The following is a 25,394-nucleotide window of genomic DNA, read 5'->3' on the forward strand; positions in this document are numbered from 1 at the left end:
GGTAGTATTGCTCCTAAATTGTGGTAAGTTACACATTACCGAGCTTGAACAGTGACATAAACATATTTCACACATATCAACATTTTCTTGGCCATCTGTCCCGTTGATTTTTGATTATCAGGGAAGTCACATGTGTACAGAAAGTCAAATCCTTTGAGGTAAAATTGTAATTTGTGATATCGGGCTATACAAAATGAACTGAATTCAATTAAATGTAATCTTACCCTGTCGGCATCAGTTTGAATATACATATATTTTTCAAACCGTGACATTTATGTCCCAATACTAGTTCTATCAGACGAGACGCAATACTTTTGGACAGGCAGGGACAACATTTCTTCCTCTTTGGCGTTTAAAAAAAAAGAAAATTCTAGGCTTTAGAAGGCAGCGGGTTCACAAAGGGCTATGACACCTGAGGCCGGTGTTCACACAGCAATGATTTGGGCTTTGTTGGGCTTGGCCTCAGACCGCCACGGTTGAGCATCGAGTCCCTGACTTTTTAGCTCCAACGGAGCACTGGAGGGTTACTTGAAAGTCTCGACTTGAAGTCAAGATTGGGCGGGAAGCGGAAAGAGTTCATATTTTGACGTCTGCGATATTTGAAAGCGCTTTGAGGTTACAGTTATTCCTCTTACATGGCGCAAGGGTACTTTGAATGCTGAAAAACCTGTTATGAATCCACTTATCAGCCGGAGTGCAGGTGTAAGCATTGAGTGCTCGCGGCCGCGTGGCTCCGCACAGGCGTGTGTGATGCGTGTCAGGGTCGCGTTACCTTGCTGTCCACGATGAGGTCGCGGATGCAGCCGGTGAAATGCTTGTGCTGAAGCTGCGGGTAGACGTAGGGGATGTCCTCGTTCACGCCGCCCAGCTGGAGCACCTGGCTCATGTTCAGGTGTCTGAAACACATAGAGAACACGCTTACGCACATATTACAGTTCACAGGATACGTGCACTGCCATACCCCCGTCATTTGGGTACAATTGGAGTAATTACCCAAAGATCCAAAGGGACAGCGTGGAGGTGTCGACACATTAGAACTGCATAAGATGTCACAAAAGGATTAGGGACCTTTTTCTAGCCCTCGCTTTAACTTTAAAACAGTTCTTTCTAACCTATTCTAATTCAGCCTTTTCACGTTGTACCACTGGAAAGCAAACATGTCAGCCCCAAACAGAAGCTGCTAAAATTGTGCGTTCAGGTATTTGTGCGTACCTGTCTGCGTTGGGCGTAACGCCCGTCACCTCACAGGAGGAGTGGTCCTCGGTGGTCAGCCAGCTGCCGAGGCCTTCCATTTCCATCACCGCTGCCCCCGAGCAGCGATCCAGGGTAAAGCGCACTTCCTGTGGAGAACACACAGACACAGACATGCTTTATGAAAACCCAAGGTACACACCAAGGCTCCTACCTCTCTGTATTATTTAAATGAGTGCACCATGCTGTCAAGTGCTTTCGCCATCATCACTCACATTTCTGACTCGTATTCCTTCTATTAGTGCATATTAATCTGCTGCCGCCTGCTAATGTTAGAGCACCGAGAAAACCACGGCTCAAACCTGAAGAAGCAGTGCTTATGTGGAAGCTATGACAACCTGTTTCTAGGGGTAATTTATTCCATCAACAGTTTAACTAATAACCTATTTTTTTCCTTTCTTTCGCTAAGAGTACAATGCAGCTCATACTGGGACCACACTAGAAAGTGGTTAATATAACAGTAGTGGGTCTTCTTTTAATGGACTGTACATGCAATTAATTCAGAGGGGGCGGGGGAAAGCCTTGCCTGATAATTCCCCAAAACACTTAGCATAAAGATCAGCACAATTACTCTAGTGGTTAACGATACCCAGTGTGCATTAGCATTCAGGTGGAAAAACATTAGTATAACATGTCCTAAGGTTTTATAATCTCAAAAACACTCACTTTATACTTTGGATGAAGCTAGATAGAAACATGATTAGTAAACATATTAGGCCAAAAACATTTTTGTATTCTTATCCTAAATCCCAATTATCCGAGTCTGATTAACCGTATTTGCAGTACCACACTAACATGTCATACGTTTCATTTTTTCAGCCTGATGGACATCATCTGTTCATGAGTAGGTGCACATTCACAAGTTTTGAGCATTAGCATAATCAATGCGCCCCCCTGGCGTCTGCTTTTACCATCCGTTCCATGTCCGCCCATATTGTCATCACAGTATCATTTTATTCTCGTAGACGAAATAATTATTGTGCTATAAACAATAACATGTTTTGTTGACCTCCACATTCTAATTGGTTCATCTTTCAGTTCAGGTGGACATTTGTGACTGCAGAGTTTTACGTCCAGCTTTAGGAAAGTCAACCCCCCCACCCCCCACCCCCCCAAATAAAACCCCAGTTTTAACTGTTTGATTAGGCTTTTTCATGAAATCAGTCGATAAAACAGAAGCAGACAGTCTCTGGGACGAGACAGCAAAGGGAGATGGAGGAGAGAATATTATACGCTAGGCTATGCTGCACTGACGGGAACAGCTGAGGATGATCCCCTAAACGCCGACTCGCTTAAAGACCCAGAAACAGCTGTGTGGAACAGCTGCGTGAAACGGGAGCGAGAGAGTTTTCTTAACAATTACTAGACTGTATAATTCACCACACACACACCCAACTATGCCAACATCATGATAAAATGGACCTTACTCGTGGGTGTGGGCATGTTTTTATCTGTTTAGAGTCATACCACATACTGTTTGTCTCTTAAAGATTTTACTTTTACTTTAACACAACCGGAAAGTAAATGTGTCGGGGAGCAGCAGCTAATTGATTGATCATCAATGAGGTTGATGGTGCCACGGTGGATGTCTGCAGGATTATACGGTCTATGAAATATTATTCAGTTCTTTACAAGGCTCCGGACCAGCGATGGCTTCAGACAAAACCAAACATGTTGGCTTCAGTAATATCTGATTCACAAAATCAAATTTAAAAAAATCATTGCTAGATTCTTGGCTGCTGAATCCTGCAGTGAGTCTGCAGACGGCAGCTCTGTCCTCGCTGCTAGTCGAGCACGCGCGTCCGCACGATCCGACCAGGTTGGATAAGCTGCTGCTGACCATTCAGGACAAATGAAAAGGCTCACATGTGATTTGCAATGATGACATTGTGTCACAGAATAATCCCTGATGTAATCATGAAAAGATTCATGAAAATCAGAATAAAGCGATTGTATTACCCAAAGTCCTGATGCACTCATGCATTTGTCTCGCTGCCCCAGGCTCAATACAGAGCAATCGTGGTCGCTAAAGCCGATATGTGCCGTGTGAATTTGACGGTTTGATAAAGGACTCAAATTGCACAGACATTTCCGTGACATATTAGAGACAAGGTAATGTTCCTGAGGGCATTATTAATATGGTTAGCCTGCACTCATGGTAGAGCAAGCAGTGCTTTAAAAAAAAAAAATTAAAAGAGAGGTTTGGGAATATTTCTGGGTATACTGTGAGTCTTCAGCTAAATCAGTGGTTTTCAAAATTTTCTGTCACGCCCCACTTCGGAGGAATAAATATGTTCATGCCCCACCGCCCCAACATAATTGTAATATAATGGTCCATGCTGAATTATTATTGAAATAACGTTTTGTGACTCTTTGAAATCACTTTCAATTAAACCAGATTGCTCCATCAGACAAAAAACGAAAACAAGTTTTCAATCACTTTATTAGAATACAAATACAGTTCTATCCTTGCAAAAAAGAACTAATATTTGGCAAAAAAATAGCTTATTGTGGCTGCAATTAACCTGTTTTGCCCTAAATATCTTTTCAAGATAATAACTATAAAGAGCAACCTATGAAAAATGAAACAAGTTCAAATGTGTCAATAAAGAGCTTTACTGAATTTTACACTGCAAATCTGAAAGAAAACCATAACGTGCAACCTGTGCAAAACAAAACGAGTGCAGATATGTGTGATTCATGACGTTTTATCAATATTATACTCTGCAATGAGCTTTCCACTACACCTCTTTTTAAAACGGGGTTGCAGGCTTGATACGGCCACTCTGAATTAATGCTCAATGTCGAGCTCTTGTTTTGAAGGGCAACAGCAGGCAAGTCGCCAAGAATCTTGTCCGTCACAGATGTGTGTAGTGTAACGTAACCTGTTAACGCCGTCATGTAAACATTTACACGAGTAAGTAGGCCTACAGGCATTTAGGTTTTTATTTATTAATGACTTTTTGTGTTTTGAGTTGTATGTCTGTGTACTTTGTAATATGTGAAGTTCTCAATAAAGGTCTTGAAATAATAACATCTGCATTCCCCCTTTCTCCCCTCCTGTAATGCCTTGGCGCCTCGCTAGAGGGGCGCGGCCCAAAGTTTGAGAACCACTGAGCGGAATGAAGTAAATATAAATGTGACATAAGTATGTATGATTCAGCTCAACAGTTATTAAAGAGTGTCAGGCTCTAAAGAAGTTTTTGATGTTGCTGAATATGAAAAGGTTTGTATTTTAAATAGAGTGCTGAAAAAACTGTGCTTTTACAATCATCTATGTTGGGATGGCTGGCCCAGAACCTGTTTCAGCCAGTCGTGCCTAGTCATTAATTACCATCCAATTAGTTGAGAGACAATGTCTACAGCTAACCTCTGGAAATAGATATCTGCATATGCATGTTGATTAACAGCTACATTATTCTCAGTAAGTAGCCAGTGGGTTTAAAGTTTGCATTTTGAAACAAACACTAAACTCTTGTCCCATTGCCTAAAGATTCTGCATTCATATGAAGACATCCGTTCAAAGAGATTAAGACGTCCTTCGCTCGGGGTGAGACTGTGAGTTCTTGGCTGGGTCAAAACCAAGTCGTTAAAAATAACCTCACTGACTGCCGTCCTGATATTTAAGAGAGAAAAGAACATGGAGCCAGTGGTTAGAGTCCTTGGAGGTGAGGAGCTCTAAGCGGTCCTCAGTCAAATGAAGATTAGTTTAATTGTACTCTAATTTAATTCACTTCCACAGAGCCTGAGTAGAGAATGTCAAAGGAGGGCCATTGTAATAAAGTGTCTGTCACTCACCGCTATTGTCTCCCTTTGCACTTTACATTGCATTACCAACGGACATCTTCCCCATTCGGGGTGGGGGGGGGGGGGGAGACTAATAGAAGCAAATGGGCCTGCATGGGGCTATTTGGAGTCCATGACATGATACCGTTTTGGAACCTTAGCTATGAGGTTACAATGGATATAAATGTGATGATGTTAATAGTTCACAACAATGTCAGGGATCAATCATTTATTGGGCTGAAAAAGAACATTTAGTTGTAATGTTTGGAACTAATAAACAACATTGCTCCAAGATTGGGGAGCTCAGCAGCTCAATGTGCCCTGGTCCATGTGCAGTGCGTTTCCTGGCCACTGGTTTTCAGAGTTCTGTCACCATTGGTCTCGCAACACATATCAACTAAGGTTTATGTTGGTGCTTACATCTTTTTCTTTTAAGGCCCAAATTTATTTATTTACATATATGGTTTGCAAGAAATTCCACGTCACCTGCATGATGTCAAACTTTAGTATCGTGATAACTTTAAAAAAAAGTAAATAACTAAATCTTTGGACAGGGCAGCACACGATCACAGATGGTGAGGTTCAACACAACCTCATCCCTCTGTTCGGGGTATCTTAAGATGAAGTGGAATGGTAACCAAATCCATTTATTTTCTCCCAATGGAGGGTGCCATATACAATGCAGGAGAGCCACATTTAATCGATACATTCACTAGGATACCAAAGACAACATATATGTTTTTCCAACGTTCATGATGCATCGTGATGCCTCTGCACTATTTCAGAAGCATTCAAGTTGATCAAAACACCATTTCCTTTTGAGATTCTGTCTTGAGTACCTACAGGCTGCATGAGTCGGTGTCAAACTGAGGGTGGATGTTCAGTAAGTGTAAAGTGACGAGTCAACACGTGAAGTTCAACGCAAACACACTGTTTGTTTTTTTGCCTCAACTAAAAACCCGTTCAGACATGTTCTCTGAAAGTGATATTTATGCTTCCGCGCATTTTAGGACATACAGAAAGATGTACATAATCACAGCTGAAATGCAATTCAACTTGTTTCATGGACAGCTGAAGATAATCACAAACAAAATGTCTCTCCTTGGATTCGTAAGCAGCACCTCTTAGCCATATGGGTGTGACAATGACAATTATTATAAAATGTGAGCCAACATCTATCTACAATATTTTTATGTGGGTAAACATTTCTTGATTTTAGTTGTGAAATGGAGTCTGTGGGTCTTGTCATCCACAGCTGGGCGTGAGTACACGTGGAGTTGATTTGCTAAATAGCTAAATAAATGGTGGTCAGTGTTTAAATAGGTGAAGAGTCCAACCTTGCTGTTGCTGCGGACATCCAGCCGATGCCACCGTCTGTCTGCCACGTTCACGTTGCCTGGCAACTGTAGCACCACTGTGCCAGAGCCATGGTTGATTTTCAAGGTGGGGGTCCCATCTATTAGCTCTGGATAGTGAGATAGAGACAGACAGACACAGGGTTGGCAAGATTACATTGAAATCATTAGACTTTAGAAACATCAAGCTTTCAGAGACACTATTAAAGGCTTTGTTTTGAAGCTGTTGACAACGAATATTTGTGATCCCTAAAACACCATTGAACACCAATGTGTTGAAATGATTCATGCCAAAGAGTTAAGTACTGCCTTAAGTGACAAATAATTGAGTGCAAACTAGCAGTGTGGTTTATAACTTGCCAGATATCACCTCTGAATATTAGCTGTAATGAGGATTATTGCACAGAGGTCGCTGCGATGCAGTTTTTTCCCCGTCACATCCCATGGCAGTCAACAAACATCAGACAAAAGTTATTACATTATATTTTCTGACTTACTCAAATGGCAAATTAAAAGTTAATGGAGTGGTTGAGACTTGTGTGCTCGGCATCATGTAAAGGAATTATGGGAACGCATGTCTAGCAACCAGCAGTGGCAATCCATCATCGTGCATACTGAACTTCAGAAGTGCGTTCAGACACATAATCTGACCACTAAGGATCCCAGGGTAACGGTTTATACAGTATACTGGGAGTGTACTAGACTGGTTTCACGCCACAGTAGCTGGTATTTAGACTTCCTTAGCAGACACAACCCGGAGACCGAACTGCCTGCCTGACTGTCGGCTCTGAACACTCAGATGTCTGAGATTGTGTCTAGGTCATGGTGTGATGAAGGTAATGGTGTTAGGAGCTAACGGTACTAGAAGCTAACGGTGCTAGGAGCTAACAGCCCCAACCACCGTAAGAGTGCTGACAGGGAAAATAGGGCATTAATTAATTAAAACAATCGTCTGAAGTCATGTGGATTTAATTTATTATATATTCACTTCCACAGGCATCAGCCAAAAGAAAGATGTTAATGTTTTTTTGTCCAGTGGTAAAATGGCTTTAATTTCAATTTCTGGACTTGAAATACAGATTAAATCAATCACGGTCTCCTCTATCGTTTGTCCTCTCCTGGTCTCCACAGAGTGCTCAGATATTCTTCCGGGTCTATTTCATGAAGTCAAAAGGATAAAACTAATTGTAATATATGTATTCTATGTTAGTGCCCATCTGCCACAGCTGCCGAATGCACACATCATTAAGTTAACATGACTATTGTCCAGCTGACCATTGAATTAAGGACTGATCCACCTTTTCATTCGTCCACACTATGTTCTGTCACTGAGGGAAACATGTAAAAGTCAAATAGAGATTTGCGACTGCAGTGACTTCAAATAAATATGCTGCATTTATATAATTATTATTTATGTTGTTACGGCTTATAACTGAGGGAAGTCTCTTTCGGCTGCATTCAATAAAAAATAATAATAGGCTGTTCCAGTTCATGACCAATAGCTCCTTGTTCCTCATTTTCCCCGTAGTCACCCTGAAGCTACACTCCTGAACACCCACTGTGTGAAATAAGGATTCGGTTCCCACTAAAGCATTTGTACTTACAATTCTGAGGACTCCCCGCTGGCACTTAACTCCTATAGTTCCACAAACTGAAACGGTTACAGTGTATGCTAGAATTATAATCAACACTGAAATACAACTCCTGTGCTCAGCCAACTTCCGCACGATGACACTTGTCTTGATGCTCGAGTCGGGAGAAGTTGGAAGTTAAAAGAGGCTGACAAGAATCAAATTCCCTTCTTATGGCTCTTCACTCCGCTGTGTGTCTGACTTCAGCTGGGCTTTCGTCATCCCTCCTGGTGCATCTCTCGCAATGTCTGCCTGTATATCACCGCTCTTTCATATCCCATCTCTCTTTTTTACCCCATGCCACGCTTCACTCTTTCATTAACTTTTTCACCGCGACTGACATTTTTACATTGTGCTGCCTGAAGAAGAGTTCACAAAAGCGTTCGACTGACATTTTGCTTTTGTGAAACATCATGTGTAATGGAATGTGTTGATTCTTTACCCTTGTGTTGTTAGAAGGGTAAAAAATAGACCCGCAGAGAAACCCCCCTGAATGCTATTTATTTAACTTGACCCCTCACAGGACACAAGCTCACAGACAAAATAAAAAAATAACTCAGACAGCATGAGCATTACCTACAAACACTGTTCACTGGGGAATTGAGTTAAAGGGCAGGGCTTCAGTTACATATTGTAACTCCAGATTATATGAGTATAGGGGTTGTCCACTAAGAACTGTTGAGTTAAATTCCCTGTGCATGAGCAGTCGTGAAGATTTATTTAGTTCGCACCCTTTTTCTCCACACAGGCTTCGCTTACGTCCTCACGGGTGATATGTAAGTTAGAAAGTTAAGAATTACAATACACAACTAATGCTCTATATCAGCGGTCCCCAACCCCCGGTCCGCGGCTCAGTTGGTACAAGGCCACAGAGAATAAAAAAAGAAAAAAAAGACAAATCTATTTTAAAAACATTTTATTTTGAAAAAGGACCGGATACACCCGTGTGTGCGTCTGAGCCTCTCACGAGGTCACGAAAAACGTGACACATCTCAAGAGGCCACGTAATACGAAGAAGAAAAAAGCTAGAAAAGGCACAAACTATAACAAACCCACAGGTTAGTGAGAATGACAGAAACAAAACAAACGTCTTTGTAGAGCTTCTATGGTGAGGGGAAGAGGCCCAATAAAGAGACAGAAGAAGAAGAAAACAAAGCTGCATTCAAAGACATTATCAGGAGTCTTGGAGTTCGGGTTTATCGCTGTATGCGAGTATCACGCGCCGAACCCTTAGCTCTGGGGACGGTGAGTGAACAGGGAATATTAGACATGTTTCAAATGTTGACCGGGTGAAAGAGGCTGAGGCTTTGTTCTCCAGCTGGAGCTCCATCACTTGTCTTTGCTTTCAAAAGAGTTAGAGCTGACTGCAAAAGACCAGACTGCAAAAAAATAGACCCACGACCCATTTGTAAACAAATACACCCGGCGAATCGAGCCCGTCCGGACCAGAAGATCTGCTGCAGATCGCAAATGACGGTGGCCTTAACCCTCCTGTTACCTTGGGGTCAATTTGACCCCATTCAATGTTTAACCCTCCTGTTACCTTTATATTTACTGACATATTTTACCCTTGGGGTCAATTTGACCCCAGCAATTAAAACCTCCAGAAAATTATTAGAATTAATATTGTTTTCCAAGTTTAAGTGTGAGGTACTTTATGTTTGTTTGTGGACTACCTAAATAGCCCTTTATATAAAAAAGTTGATATTTCTTATATGTTTGACACAGTGAAAAACAGCCTGGGGTCAAATTGACCCGAAAGAACACCGACATTCAACATTGAATGGGGTAAAATTGACCCTAAGGTAACAGGAGGGTTAAAGGGACATTTCACGCAGCAACTCCGCCGGTGTTCTGCAATGACAGCGACCAGAATTAAGTTACGGAGAAGTAACAAACACACGTCGTTGTCGTTACCTCCCATCAGCGGCTTGTTGCAGATAAACAAGTGCAGGGCTCACACTAATTCGGCATAATGATGAGTTGTATTTTTGCACTTTAAGCCCGTCGTATAATTTTATTACATCATATTTATTCCGTCATATTTATATTAAAATAATTTCTGACACGGAACCGGTCCGTAGCTCAAATAAAGTTGGGGACCGCTGCTCTATATTGTATAGCAGAGTAATGTAGCAGTAGAGGCTGGTGATTTTATGTGCCATCAGAATCATCTTTCGATAACCTTCCTGATGAGTGCAAAATAGCAAGGAATTAGAGGGTATTCTGACAGACCGCCGACCCCCATCACCTTCAACACGAAGCGCAACATTTGTGATGAATGATTGGGTTTTCTAATGCAATTATTATTATTTATCTTTATTTTCTACGTGTTTAGGGAAGGCCGGTCATTATACTTTACCCCAAGGACAAGGGCAGTCTACAGAATGTTACAACTACACATGTTGGCAAGCAGTAATGTTACCAATACCTTAATAATTTCATGCCGTAAATCTTCACCTTGAGCTAGAAGAAATTAGGCGTTATTGAGTACACGGGATTCTGATCGTCTCTAATTGCCTTGTCAAGGCTGGGATGTGCCGTTGTGATGAGGGCCCCATTCTTCATTATGCTGCCTCTCATGGAAATAAAATAAAAAAACCAAAGCCCTGGCAATGTCGTTATCAAGCCATAGTGAGCGCAGGTTTGTTGTTAGCCTTTCCTTTCTTCTCAACTTTCTTTCCATTACCTGCCGGTTGATTTAGCCCGCTCCAGCTGCAAGATGAGTTGCTGCTGCACTTCAGGAATGGTCCAATTAATTTTAATATATTGGCCAGGGCCCGGCAATTGACCAAATATAACTAATTAAATTCAATATATCAGTTCAATCCAAGGCCTCCCTCCTTTGTCAGCTTTAGGCTCCACCTCACTCCCCCCACCATATCTAAGTAACCTCATTCACTCACTCTTCTCATTTATTGTCCCGTCCGCAGGCCCCTCACCGTTTTTTCTTCTTCATATCACACTTCTCAATCTTTCAATTTCTATTCTACAGGCGGCCCCCCTCCCCACCCTCAGGGGAATTTTACTCTTCCTTGAACTTCAATGGATGCCAACGTTATCACCCCCAACCCTCTCTTTACACCTGCGCTGGTACAGCCAGATATGTCGGAACTGGCAGGGCAATCAGTGCACCTTCATAAGTCGCTCAAAATATCCCTTTCCTCCGATGTGCTTGCAAATCTAAATGTGTACATTTGCGGACACATGTGTGCCAGGTGTAGGTGTGTGCAGAAAAGTGTACGCACACATTCAGGCACCTAAACCCAGTAAAAGACAGATTGACCAGCCAATGGTCTGGCACGGCTCAGCAGCCTTCTTGTTGTGATTGAACGGACATTTATTTCACCAAGAGATGAAGACTGACTTCAGAGGAGGGACAAAGTGAAGCAGCCAGAAGAGGAAGAAAAAAAGATTTTAAAAAAGCAAGGGCAGAAGCAACACTGAGCTGTAGAAGTCAAAAAGTAAGGCTGGAGGAAAAGAGAGAGGGAAATTGAAAAAAAGGTAAGGCTAGACAAGGAGAGAAAGGAGTGGAGACTAATAGAGGAGAGATTAGGAGCAAGTGTGATTGAGCACTAAACTGGGATGAAGGCCATGTTACAAGATGGCAGATGACAAGTGGGATGACTGACTGTGAGGTATATAGAAATGAACAATGCAGACAAGGCGAAAAGGGAGAAACAGAAGGTGATGATTATAGAAGAACATGATGATTGGATCACAGGAAGGACAAATAAGAAGCAGATGGAGGAAGCAAAGGAGGAGAGAATCTCAGTTTGAGTGTGCTTCAGTTCTCTAACGTCTAATCAGAAATAATCAAGTCTTTTCTTTCATGTATTTACTTTAACTTAATGACATAAACAGGCTTGCAGCAAAAGAGGGAGTTTTGTTCAGATTCCAACTAAGAATAATATGAAACCAAATAATTTCACATTTTGATGCATATTAGCACATTGCTGAACAAATGTGAAAGTAACCCTTTGAGAGAGATCGTCGACAAGACTTAAACCACACTGAACAAACGTGTGAGCCAAGGAACTATTCTCTCAACAGCAAGTGGGGGGGAGAAAAAAAAAAGGAGATCTGATCTCAAACATTTGATTTAAGTTTGAGTTCTGGGAGAAAGTTGGTGGGTTGCCGTCACTTGAGATGCAAAAATCAGATCTGGTATCTGTCAGACATGACCGATCCCCACCAGGACATATTTTGATCCATTCGGCTGATGTGTTAAACCAACGAAATACATGCTTTTCTAATGTAGAGGTAGTCCTTTGATGTGAAACCCAGCATTGACCATGCTGCTCAGTAAACAGGGCAAGACATCCCAATATATGAACTGTTAAACATTTGGTAACTACGGATTTAAAAAACTAAAACTAAACTTTTTGAGCTTTGTAACATTAACTGGATAAAAGAATTGGACGTAGCCACCGTGACGTCACCCATTGGTCTGTGGATAACCGCCTTGAAGACTCACGTTTGGCAATTTGGTCCTCGCCATATTCTTTTTTTCGGAAGCAGAACAGACCATATTTAGACGAGAGAAGAAGCGAGGCTCGGCGGGACCAGGTACAAGAAAACACTAACTAGCTTGGCTAGCAAGGTGCACCCAGAATTTATGGGAATCGGGATGCAAATTATGGCTCGCGCAAAACCGGCTTGAAACTAAATGTGATGTCACCTGAGCAAATAAATAGCCAACTCTTTATTGTGCTTTCCCAGACAGTGTCTGTCTGGTCCGAATCAGAGTAAATTGATACTTTTGGTTAGTTTGTGTTTGAACTGGTTTGGTTTCACGGTACACAAATTAACGCAGCCCAAATAAAAAAGGTAATTTGCTGAGGTCCGTGTACGGAGGAGCAGGACCACGCACTGACAAACAAATGCATTTATTATTGCCTCGGTAGCAAAACATCCATGTGCGAAGCAGAACAGATGGTTTTCAAGATAGAAGAATAACTTAAACTTTATGACAACTGTAATAAAGCAACACAGGTTCAGTGTCTCGCTCAAAACTTCAACACGTGAACTGGGGTTGAATCGGTTACCTTGAGGTTACAGGACGCCCCCCAGCCTTAAAGCAACATAACAAAAACATGCAGGTCATTGTATGTCTATCGTAATAACTGTTGAACTACTCTCCTGTAGCTTCGGTATAGGTAAATGAAACTGAGTGAAAGAGCTTCACAGAGACGTGCAAACAGAAACGGATGAAAGAAAAACTGAGGCTCGCCGGCTGGAGCGTCCAGCTGGGAGTGCATGCCAAATGGGAATGTCTTCATAGGGCTCTTTTAAATGCTCCTTGTGTACTCCGGTTAAAACACAACTTTGCTTTTAAAGGGCACATCCACACGACCAGGCTTCTTTTCTGCTTCTCATACGTAATTCATTACCTCCTACTCTGAGACAGGAGAGGGAGAGAGGGAAGGAGAGGGAAAGAGAGGGAAAGAGAGAGAGAGAGAGTGTATGCTTTGTGTGCAAGGAGCCTAAACTCCCACAGAGTTAGGGGCTCTTAAATGTGAACAATGTCCTTCTGACTGCCTGAAGATACACAGGAGCCAAACCAAGAGCATATGGACTGCATAAACAGCATTACAAATCACACAGCTACACATATACCCCCTCCTTCACATGCACAAGCAGGCACATATACTCTAATGCCCACTGAAGTCATCCTGTGTACAAATCAGCAGACGAGGCAGCAAGTGCAGAGCAGAGAGCTTCTTGAATAATCGATCTGTCAGCTCGCTAGCCAGCCCCGGAGCCAACGCATATTGGATCTCTGCATCCAGCAGCACTTTTTATTTGAAAAGCCGTTGCGGTGCTAAGCTGGAGGCCACTGCTACAAAACAGCTCTGTGGAAATTGGAGGTAATGCCAACGTGAATCTGTGTGTGCTGTTGCTCACTTGATCCCTTCTTCTTCCATTTATTTCCAACCATATAAAGAGCTGAGAATATGTTATTTTTGGTTCATGGGAAGAAAAAGGAAAACACACACATACTAACACATGGATTCCTTCTAGAACCCTTGGCAGACCCTTTTCCATTCTGCAAGGGTGTTGGTGATTACACACATCTAATTTGTCCTGTTAATTTAGCATTGGCCTCTGGCTGGTAGTCTCTGCGTGCATGCATGTGTGTCTGTGTGTGAGAAAGGTTAGTCCTGTGTGTGTTCGATCAAGCACCTCATAGCAGGTATAACGCTCCCAGCCATGTCGGTCATTTACAGTTGATCATGCTGGACACAAATCATTACCGAGACAATCGATCTCGCTAATACAGCTACGGTCAAAGTGTGGCGTTAGTGATCAGGCCAGGAAGTCATCATGCTAAGTGAGCCAGTTATATTGCATGTGTTGTCCGAAGTCTATATCTGACAACCTGCAAGAAAAGACTTGGGAGAATTGATGTATTACTCTTTCTCTGAAATATATATAAAGTTTATTAGAAAGAAATTTAGATGGAGTGTTTTGGTAGCCGAGTATTTACAGCGCATGATAACGAATCTTTGGTTGCATGTCATACCCCATTTCTACACAAATTGCAATATAAATATGTAAAATAGAAGACTTTTTTAATATCTATAATTGTCGATAACCACATGAAGCAGCAAAATGGTTGTTTAATCATGCATATTCGTTAGACTGTTTGTGTGATAGGAGAAGATGGAAACCGCTCTCATGTATACACCATAAATATGATGGGTTAGCGCAGCTAAGGGAAACAGCTAGCCTGACTTTAGTTAACAAAATACACCTACAAGCCACTCAACTCACTTCCACATATCTCCGATACTAGTGATTTCATCCATTTGGGTGGCCGTACTATCTGCCTGTAGCCACGATGACAGAGGACACTTCAAAAACATATCCATATGTTACACTTGTAATTACCACCAGGAAAGAGTTTGTGAAAGTCGTACTTAATTGCGGTAAACAATGATACATCTGACATGACATTCACCACACAATCATTCTAACTGGGGAAACATCTCCCGAGGAGGTGGTGACAGGTGGAAGTGACAATGTCAAAGTAAATGCCTGTCAGACAGCTGGTGGGGCACCAAGGACAGTGTCAAGCTTGTGAAAAATGCCAACATGAAAGCATGAGGAAGTGTTCCCTGGGAACATTTGGGCCATAAATATACCCAGAGGAAATGATTTATATTACATTGTCCTCAACTAAATCTTCTCTTAACACCGGCTGGACACAAGCCACATGTTAACAGGGTGGGAGGTCTCTATTTTATCCTTGCATCACTGCAACCAGGTTTTTATGGAGACATAAAAAAACAATCTAGTTACAGAGCTTTTTTTGTATTCAATTTTTTTCTTCTTTTATTGTCCATCTTATGCATTTTTGATTTGATGTTTTTAATTTTGTAAAACGCTAAATATTATATAGGTGGAGGCTTCAAATAAGCCTAGTTGTCTTTTTGTCTCTTCCTGCACTGTGATATTTATTTATCTCTGTTGTGACTTTTATTGTGTTTTATTGTTTAATTTGAGCAAAATAAATGAATAAATATAACTGTAAGGTTTTTGGTGAGGATGCAGCTGTGTAGCACTGTGCCTTTTTAGTTGACAGTGGTTTCCAGCCAAACTAATGACAGTGACCCGGAAAGCATGGAAAGAAAACTCGCTGACAGGCAGTGGTTCTCATGGTCTGGCTGTGGGACCCACCATCACCCCTAAATGACAAGTCCATCAATCAACTTCTCAAATTTATTTAATGAAAAGATGGTGCAGTTTTAAGCTGAGATAGTACAGAACATGTTTGCCAACACGAAAACAAGTTTAATGATGAACCAAAGCGACCAGCTGGTGGCGAAGCTAGAGAGGGAACTATTCCCTTTTATGCTCAATTTGCTGCATTTGAATTAAAAACCCCAAAGTGCATCTTCAGGATACGAGTTATTAGAACATGCATAACAATTCAGAATCTTCAGCCTTTTTTTAAACAGACTCAACAGTGCTTTCATGCACAAACATGACATACAAAGGTCCAACTACTAAGAGGTAGTTTTAAGACTCAAATGACCTAACTTTAACTGAGAATACTCACTCACTGAATCTATGACAAACACTTCACAATGAAACAAGTCCGTATCTTGAGGAGCAGCTTTTACCACAAACTCAAAATAAATAAAAGAAAAAGTTCAATTCAAAAGGATTCATATACGAAATTAACTTTTTTTGTGATTATCTTATCAGAAGGTAACTACTGAAACACATCACTTCACCCTGAGGTGTTACATTGACATCGACCTGAGTCTGGAGGAATTTCTAATGGGAGAAATGGAGATGATTTTTGCTCTTAGCAAGAGTCTTAAAGTCTGGATTTCTAGTTGACAAGGTAACTCTGAGGTCACGCTGTGTTTAGTCTTCAGCACTACCTGTCTGTGAGTGTGGCTTCTCAGCTCTGGTTCAGCTGAAGGGTAGCAGGGCTTTTACTCCTCGGCTGGCAAGGGAAGGATACTCGCTGATCACGCTGCTACACCAGAACTGGAAGAGGCTTACCTCCGTGAATGAATCTTTCCACTAGCTGACTCTTCGTTGCTTGGCAACGTGATGCTGTCATTTCCAAACGGGTCACTTATCCAGTTGTCATCCCTCTGTTTCTTGGGAAAGTAATCATTAATCCGCTTCAGAAGTTTATTCAGATGCGTTGTGATTGATTTCTTCATTACATTCTTTCATGCTGTGTACAGCTGCTGTCCCATATGACGGGCATTGGGGAACATGTCAAGTCGGATTTTGGAAACATGACTAACACACATCTATTTTTTTTTTAAAGCATCGATTTGATCCTGCTGTTCATAAATGTTCCTCATCCCCAGCATAAACATATTGAATGTGTTTAATTGTTCAAACACGTCAGCGAGGTAAACAGGTCTGCAAGAGGCGATTTGTTCTGGGCAAGAGAGGCTGTGATTTCAGCCCGTAGTTCATAACAACAGTACCTATTCCCTCGAAAGCCAGCGTTTTATTGGTTATGGGTGTTATTTTGTTTAATATAGTTTACCACTAGGGTGACATCTTTTAATGTTCTATGAAATACTGTACGAGTAACAGTGCTTTACTGTATGTCTGTAGATTCGTAGACCTGCCAGGGGGGATTTACAGAGGTCTAGGCGTGAAATGACCAGCGTCTGGACCAGAACACGTGCCGCCTTCTGAGTAAGAAGAGTGCATATTCTCCTGATGTTGTGCAGCATGTACCTACAGGAACGTGTTGTCGGCAGTCAGGGAGAGTTGACTGTCGAATGTCGCACCGAGGTTCCTGGCAGTCGGGGTCGGGGCCAACACAGAGTTATTGAAAGTGGTAACCAGGTCGTGGGTGGTCAGGTCGTGGGTGGGAGAGCCTTTCCCCGGAAGGAAAAGTAGTTCAGTTTTGTCAGGGATGATTTTCAGGTGGTGTGCAGACATCCACTGAGAGATGTCAGTCAGACAGGCAGAGATGTGTGCTGCTACCTGTGTTTCAGATTGGGAAACGAGAGGATCAGTTGGGTGTCATCAGCATAGCTATGGTAGGAAAAGCCATGCGAGCAAATGACAGAGCCGAGAGAATTAGTGTACAGAGAGAAGAGGAGGGGGCCCAGGACGGAGCCTTGAGGGACCCCAATAGTGAGAGGGCAAGGTTCAGACACAGATCCTCTCCAAGTTCCCCGTTAAGTGCTGTCGTTGAGGTAGGGTGGGAAAAGGGAGAGTGCAGTGCCTGTGATACCAGGTCCTGAAGGGAGGAAATAATGATCCGGTGGTTCACTCTGTCAAATGCAGCAGAAAGGTCTCGAAGGATAAGGAGAGATGAGAGAGAGAGGCTGCTTTAGAATCAGAATCAGAATCAGAATCAGAAACAGGTTTATTGCCAAAGAATGTTTTCACAAACAAACGAGGAACTTTTTTTGGCGGAAGGTGCAAGAATCGCGCACCAAGACACCGAGGCGCCGTCCGCGGCGCCATCTAGGAAAAGGTGGATGAAAGATGACAGCATAACATGAGGGAAGAGAGGCGAGAAAAAGAAAAAGCCACCCCCCGACTATGCCCCTAGAGGGGTACAGTGTGGGAGCAGGAGAAACAAAAAACACCATTGCACATAAGCACATACATCTTAGACATGACTTGCAACGAGTAGGAAGGGGGGGAGGGGAGGTAATCCAAAGACTGGGCGATAGCCCCGTCATTGGGGGCAGAAGGTAACCAGCACCGACAAGCAGCCAGCCCGGTCCTTCGCCGTCACGGCGTCGGACGAGACCCGTCCTGTCACCCTGGGGGGGCAAAGCAGGCGAAGGCGTGGGATGGGGGGGGGGGGTAGTGAGTGCATTTCAGTTTGTTGAAGTTCGTGTGTGAGTGGCCCGGTGTATCGTCCTCCCCCAGTCCACAACAGACAAAGTTCTCAGTCCACAAGATGGTCGTTGCCATGGAGATGGCCTTGAAGGGTCCTGGGGAGAAAACAACCACAGGTGTCTGTGGATAGGGGGAAGGGAATGAGAGAGAGTCTCGCTTCAGTGATCTTCGGGGGAGTTGTTGTTCCAGTCACGGCCTTGGCCAAGGCCCGTCCTGGTAGAGGGAGCCGAAAGCAGATAAGATTGGGATTGTTTGGTCTTCCAGTAGCTGCAATTCAATTTTGCGCACCCACTATTCCTCCATTTACTGTATATTTAAAATTAGCAGTGTGAAGTTGTACTTAGAGTGTCATTTGACAAAGGTATAGTTTTCAGTTTATCTGCTGCGGATTGATCCAACATCTCTCTCACCATGTCCATGGCTGCAGGTAAGATGAGGTCCATTGCAATGGTGTGGGGCTTCTTTAATTTAGCAATGCGATGTGCCACCTGGTAAGATGCGCGGAGTGCCTGTTTTTGCCTCGAGCACAAAGAAGTAAGACACGTTTGTGATGTCCTCAGGTCTTGTAGTCTTCTTTGAAAGTACTCCACAGGTCTATCTTTGAGAGAAGAGTGCTTCGTTTCCAAATGCTGCTTCAGTTAGAATGAATTCATGCTTTCTCGTGCGAGAACCTCGCTGCAGAAAACACACAGATGTTTTTGCCCTCTTTTGTTTTCAATAAAAGAAACCCATTTCTCATGTAGTCTGTGTCGTACTTATGTTTTGCCATGTTTGATTAGAAAACTAATTGTGCAGGTCATGGTGTTTTTCTATGATATAAAATGGCGGGGGTACGTGAATATTTAAAAAGATATACTGTATATTTAAAATTAGCAGATTCAAAAATCCTTTAAAAATATTTATTTAATCAATGTTCAATACAACATAAGTGTAAGTTCATAAGCTGAATGTTACATTCTGGAGGCTATTCAATTTTATTATCCTAAAAACCCAGAGTCATATCAGGATGGTTTGACCCAACCTGGCACACGCCACCTGTCAATCACTGCCGCTTTGATAAACTCAAACAATGGAAGTCGAAACCATGGCCGGCAAAAAATGTGAATAGACCACACTCCGATGCAAGAAAAAAATCCCCTACAAAATAAAATCACAGGATTTAAAAAATGTAATTTAATCAAACCACCAGTTGAGAATCACTGCTGTAAGGGTTGGTTGCATTATGCAGTACTATTTACAGCAGACTTTACATAGAGAAATCAGAACAACCTGAAAAGTCTCATAATTATCGGAAAGCTTTGCTCACAATAGTGGCTCAGTCAGGCTCGTCCATTTGTAGTCGTTTGTGTCATAGCTTGCACTTTATGATCACTTAAAGCTTACAATCTAACCTCATGAATAATGCATCTGAGAAGTATCGATCAATGAAACGCAATAATGTTCTTTGAACCGCTGCTCTTTTGTGCTGGGAGTTTGGATCAGCTCCATGCTTGGAAATGTGTAATATTGCCTAAAACAAACAGACCCTGAACTGTTTACCAAGATGGCTAACCTTACCTCAAAATGCCTTGATGGAAACTTAAAGCATAATCATTATTTATTACCATTTGCATTAGTAATAATAACAACAATACATTGTATCTGTCTAGGCCTTGAAACGGTGTTCAAAGGCACTTTAGGGAAGAGAGTTCCAGAGGGAGGGGGTAGCAGTGGAGAAGGCCCTGTTCCCCGGGGTCCAGTGATTGTACCGGGGGTTAGCAGTGAGGGGGCAGAACAGTGGAAATTGAGGCCTTGGTGAAGTATGATGGAACCAAGAGGAAGTACTTAGAGGATGAAGAGAGGGAGACTGCAAATCAGACCTGGGGGACACCTTGAGAGAGAGTTGGATTCATTACGGATGAACTGGCGGTGGATAGAGAGGTATGATGCCAACAAGGAGTGGGCAGTGATGTTAGGGGAGGACTCGAGGCGCCTGGGGAGGACGGAGCGATGGATGGTTTCAAAGGCAGCACTGAGGTCAAGTAAGAAGAAATATGTTGAGGGAGTGGGCATCAGAGGAGAGGAGGGGGCCATTGGTGACTGGGGACTAGAGGTGGCCAGTCACTGCAAAAGAGTGAATAGCTTGTCCATAAGTTCAAGATGCGGCGAAAAAGATGGGTTAGAGGATGTGGCGAGGTCCCGGCCAGAGTAGTAGGGGGAGTGTGCATTGCTCAGAGCATATATTTATGTTGCCGGTAGTCTCTGTGTGCCAGGTGGGGACTGTGAGCTGTATTTTTTCCTTTTCTTTTTTTAGAAGAGCCGCTCTAAATGAATGTTCCCTGGATTTCCTCAGATGCAGCTTGAGGGGTGTGCCACGAAGTGGCGCGGCTGAAAGAGACCGTACAGCATCGATTCAGGAGGACGGTATGTTATCGTAAAGGGTGAACAATTCCGTGGGGGATTAATAAACAATATTTACATCGTAGAGAAAGTAAATAGATTGAAGGGAACATCCAATAATATGATGTTACCTAGAACACCTGAGGTCAGTTTAGGTATGGGTATTTTGCCCCACACAGACAAACTACACTGGCTCTGTGTACCATGTAATCCCTTCTTCCCCCAACAACCACAGATTGGATGTAGTACACGGCAATGTTCCCACTGTGTACACACGTGTGTGTGTGTGTGTGTGTGTTTGTGAGAGCCTTACACCTCCTCTGGTCCACACAGCAGGGTTGGCTCGGTACAGCTGCCCTGCGGCTGGATGAAGGACAGATGAGTGGGCGGCTTTGGAAAATCTCAATAAGAAGCTGACGATCTCCAGGTAGAAACGCGTGTTGTGAAGCAGTGGGAAATGTGATCAGGCCCAATGAGCAGCATAACAGAGCAAGAGCAAAAGGTGAACAATGTCTTCCTCGCTAGCAAGCTCGCACGCAAGCTCGCTCGCACGCACTTTTATCCAAAAGACCCTTTCCACATTACTTCAACTTCAAGCCATGCCACAGTAGCAGCGTGTCCTTCCAGTCACGTTATACTTCCCAGCATAGCTCTTGTACTTATAAGACATTCACACCGGGATGACAGACTTTCGGGATGAGAGACCTTCGGCATCCGGCGCATTTAATTTGGGAGTGAATCCCCGCATCCCTCCCCCCTACACTCTCACACATATGTGGTGGTTGATGATGATTTGATTCCCCTTGTAAATATGCATCAATACAATAGGGCTCTTTGAGCTCTGCGCTCTTTCAACGCGAGCAGTGGATGCTTGAAGCTGTGTTCTTGGGTTGAGGTTGAAAAGCTTTTTCTCCTGTTCCTTTGTGCCCCACTGATCACATTTAATCAAAAAGCCACAGTTGTTGTCGCAGAGAGGACAGGTTCAGAATGTGGTCAGGGCAACCAACTCTGTCACCTTAACATCCAGAAAATAAACAGTGGCACTCCATCAATGTTGAGCTTTTTTCCCACCTTCCAGCGCATCCTTTCATGTTATTTGTAAATTGATGTCTGAGGCTCACTGTTTGTCTGTAAATCAAACAGGCATGCAAGCTTATCATGCCAATATTATCTTTTAAAAAAACAAACAAATTCAGAGTTGTTCATATCCAATATGACAAAGGTTCATCCTGTTCTGCAGTTGGTAAATATATGTTTAATACTGTTGGTATATCAGATAGCTTTGTGTATTAAGCCAAAAAATCCTTCCCTGCGTTATGTTGGTAGATTATACTAAACAGACGAGAACAAGAAAACACTCCAAAACCTGTCTTACTTTGGCTAAAAGAACCGTAAAATAATTATAATTAGTTCTTTAAGAAATGGTTGCTGTTCGGGAAATGTTTGTTTCATGAACGATCATTCTTATTAATTAAAACTGGATTCAGTCACAACATACACTGAAGCGTGTCCTGTATTATTAGCCAACCCATTTCCTAGATCAGGGGTCGGGAACATATGGCTTGCGAGCCATATATGGCTCTTCCGGTGACGGCATATGACTCCCAGACAATTTTGAGTTGAGAAAAAAAAAAATCTCCGCCCGCCAACCTGTAATTTTCTCTATCGCGCCAGATTACAGCAGAAGAAATTTAAGGTCCTTTTCTTAAAGACGTCTTTGTTCTTTTATTAAACTAAACGTCTGTTATTTATCGTATCTAACCAGCAGCATGTCACTCTGTCTCTCCGTGTCGCGTTAACACTTCTCCGCTCTCCATCTCGCGCGCTGCAGAGCACCAGAAGTCGCATTAAAATTATACGTTAATACTATATGGCTCTCAATGTAATATATTTGGAAATATTTGGATTTTATGGCTCTCCCAGTCAAAAAGGTTCCTGAACCCTCTCCTAGATGGTTACAGGTTACAGAAAATGTGGTTACAGGTCTTAATATTTTATTTTAATGCATATGCCTATTCTTGTCAACATGTTAACAAGAACAATAATACAACAAATCTAATGCTGCAGCCGTTTAAAAAAGAGCACCATTCAGAATGTGCGGATGGCTAAACTCCAATTATTGCTGCTTGCATAGTTTGTTGGGGGGCGTGGCCGTTTGGAGGGCGGGGACATCCGCGGCAGGCGGACAGCTCGGCCTTTTGGAAGTGCGCTTTGCAGAATTCTTGAAAAATGCTTGTTGAATTGAAACTGGTGACGAGTTGTCCGTACTTATTTTAGCCCAAATTCTGTACGGAAACTACTGGTGCAAATGATCCCGTGTCGGCAGCTTCCATCTGCAAACATCGAAAAGGGCCCTCAACAAAATATTGTTATTACAGCACTGTTTGGTGCATTGGTGGACTTCCATACATACGCATTCATTTATTTAAGTGGCTATTGAAACTCCAGCGCAGTCTTTTTTTTATTTATACATGCAGTAGTTGAACCTTGAAACAAGTTAATGAGAGTTCTAAATATGAGCAGTCTTAACTCTAATCAAGCTCTGTGCAGTGGCAAATCAGCCTAAACTCCACAAACACATTAACGCTTCACAATCAGATCACACATGCTGTGGCTGGCTGACACCACCAAAAGATAACAAAATAATTCATGATTACACTGAAACCGGCTCACAATACGTCGCACACATATACACACACACACACACCTACACACACACACAAACACACAGGGCTCTCCAAGTGAACCTCGCCACCCACACATATTACTTTGGCAGTGATGGAACAACGGCATCTCTCCCAAGAGTGAGGACCAATTCAAGGGAAGAAGTACAGAGAGAGACAAGGAGGCGTTAGTCTCTCAGATTAAAACAGTAAATATACTAAGATGTACAAGACAGTTTGTTCTCTGTTTCAGTTTGTCTGTAATTCCCGCCTGCCGTCCTCAATTCAACAAGCTTTATTGTCTTCAAACTTCAACAATATTGCCAAAGCAACAAAAGAAATCCCCGAAGAGAGAGAGATGAACACCGGCCGAAGCTCAGTTTACACACATCTCCAGATCGTTCTATCAGTATATATCATAGTGTGTAGCAGAGTGTGTGTGTGAATGACGGTCCACTGCATATCATTGCCTTTTCTTCTCGATGAGCACATTTGTCAAAATAATTCAATTTTAATGGAAATCAAAGTAGTACACAGCAAAATGTATGCGATGTCAGATTTAATGAGATCAACATGACTGATAGTGAGTGTGTAATCGTGTAAGAGTGACCGACACCGCCTACGCCTCAGGTCGTGGCCACACACTGGGAATTTAACCTGAAATGGATTTCTGTTCTTTTTGTCTCCAAACAACCGTTAGTCTTCAGGCTAAGTGAAAGAGGTAAATTACAGAGAATATATCCCATTCATTTCAAGTGTAAATTCCTGTTTCTGCCTTAAGAGGAACACATAGCAATATTGTTTTATATTTCTCTGCACTGTGTCGCATTTCGTTCTCTTTATTGTACATCATTCTATTCGATAAAGAGTTTTACGACGGAGGAAAAAGGCTCTCTGTGAGTTAACAGGCTTGCTATAGTGGCAGTTAGCGTCATTCTCCACGGGACAATACGTTTACACAACTCCTGTCTCACACTTGTCAACTATTCCTCTTTTGTGGAGCTTCCATTCTGACAGATTGAATAAAAGTGGACAGATATACCTCTGAAGCCCTATCAGATGAACTCAAGTGGCCTCTATTAACCAACCTCTATGACCCCAAAGTGTTCATTTGATTTGATTTCGAAGTCATTTTCAGTCAATTACCACTTTAAAAAATAATAAAGTAAATATTGTAAGATACTTTTTATTACTAAAAGCTAACTATTTCAACCATGTAGCCACTACTTCTAAAATAACCTTTTGAACCTTGTATCCATCACTTGAAGCTAATTATGTTGTATTCATTAAATTTAGCAAACCATTTCAACCATCTATCCATTACTAGTATGTATCCTGTTGAACCGTGAATCCATTACCTTTAGCGAACCATGTCAACCATATTGCATGACAAGCTAACTATTTCAACCACGTATAAATTACGAAGAACTAACAATTTCAGCCATGTATCAATTTAGTTAAGATAACCTACATGAAGCTCACTCTTTCAACCATTAATTCAATGGCTTTTCACTTCTTCGATTGCTGGCTTACTAGTTCGATGCAGTCTCAAGTGCAACATGTATTGTTCAGTTGTCCCAGCTGACTACAAATGGGGTTATGAAATTTCATAATCAAATGTTAATATATGATTAAAATCTAATGAAATTCTTCACATTCTTCACATAGGACAACTATACAAGCACCCATTTCAGAATCACTGCTGCAGTGAGTCTAGATTTTGTTGTTTCCTTTAGAGTAGAGCGACAGAGCAGAGATGATGATACCTGCTTTATTCTCTATTTATCATTCTTTTTTATCCTCCACACTAAATCCCTCCATGTATCACCTCCCATAATAATGGGCATGAACTACACTTTGTAAATCAAGGGTAAATCAGCTTTTCATTATTTTTCTTATATGTTACAAAACAGTATGAAGTCACATCTTTGAATCAAGTGTGATCAAAACAAAGCCAGTGCAGTCCGGGATGAAAAAGACTA

At 42.2% G+C, this 25,394-nt stretch overlaps 1 protein-coding gene across 1 annotated transcript in view; it reads right to left on the reverse strand.

Annotated features, from left to right (window-relative positions):
• si:ch211-186j3.6 (neural-cadherin) overlaps positions 1–25,394 on the reverse strand; it is a 327,506-nt gene that overhangs the window by 67,413 nt on the left and 234,699 nt on the right. Inside the window, exons 28-30 of the mRNA XM_056412797.1 lie at positions 6,375–6,502; positions 1,213–1,340; positions 773–896 (exon numbers count right to left, since the gene is read on the reverse strand). Coding sequence (XP_056268772.1) covers positions 773–896; positions 1,213–1,340; positions 6,375–6,502 — 380 coding nt within the window. The remainder of the gene's footprint in view (positions 1–772; positions 897–1,212; positions 1,341–6,374; positions 6,503–25,394) is intronic.

Source organism: Pseudoliparis swirei, chromosome 4 (assembly GCF_029220125.1).
Source record: "Pseudoliparis swirei isolate HS2019 ecotype Mariana Trench chromosome 4, NWPU_hadal_v1, whole genome shotgun sequence".
Classification (NCBI taxonomy): Eukaryota; Metazoa; Chordata; class Actinopteri; order Perciformes; family Liparidae; genus Pseudoliparis; species Pseudoliparis swirei.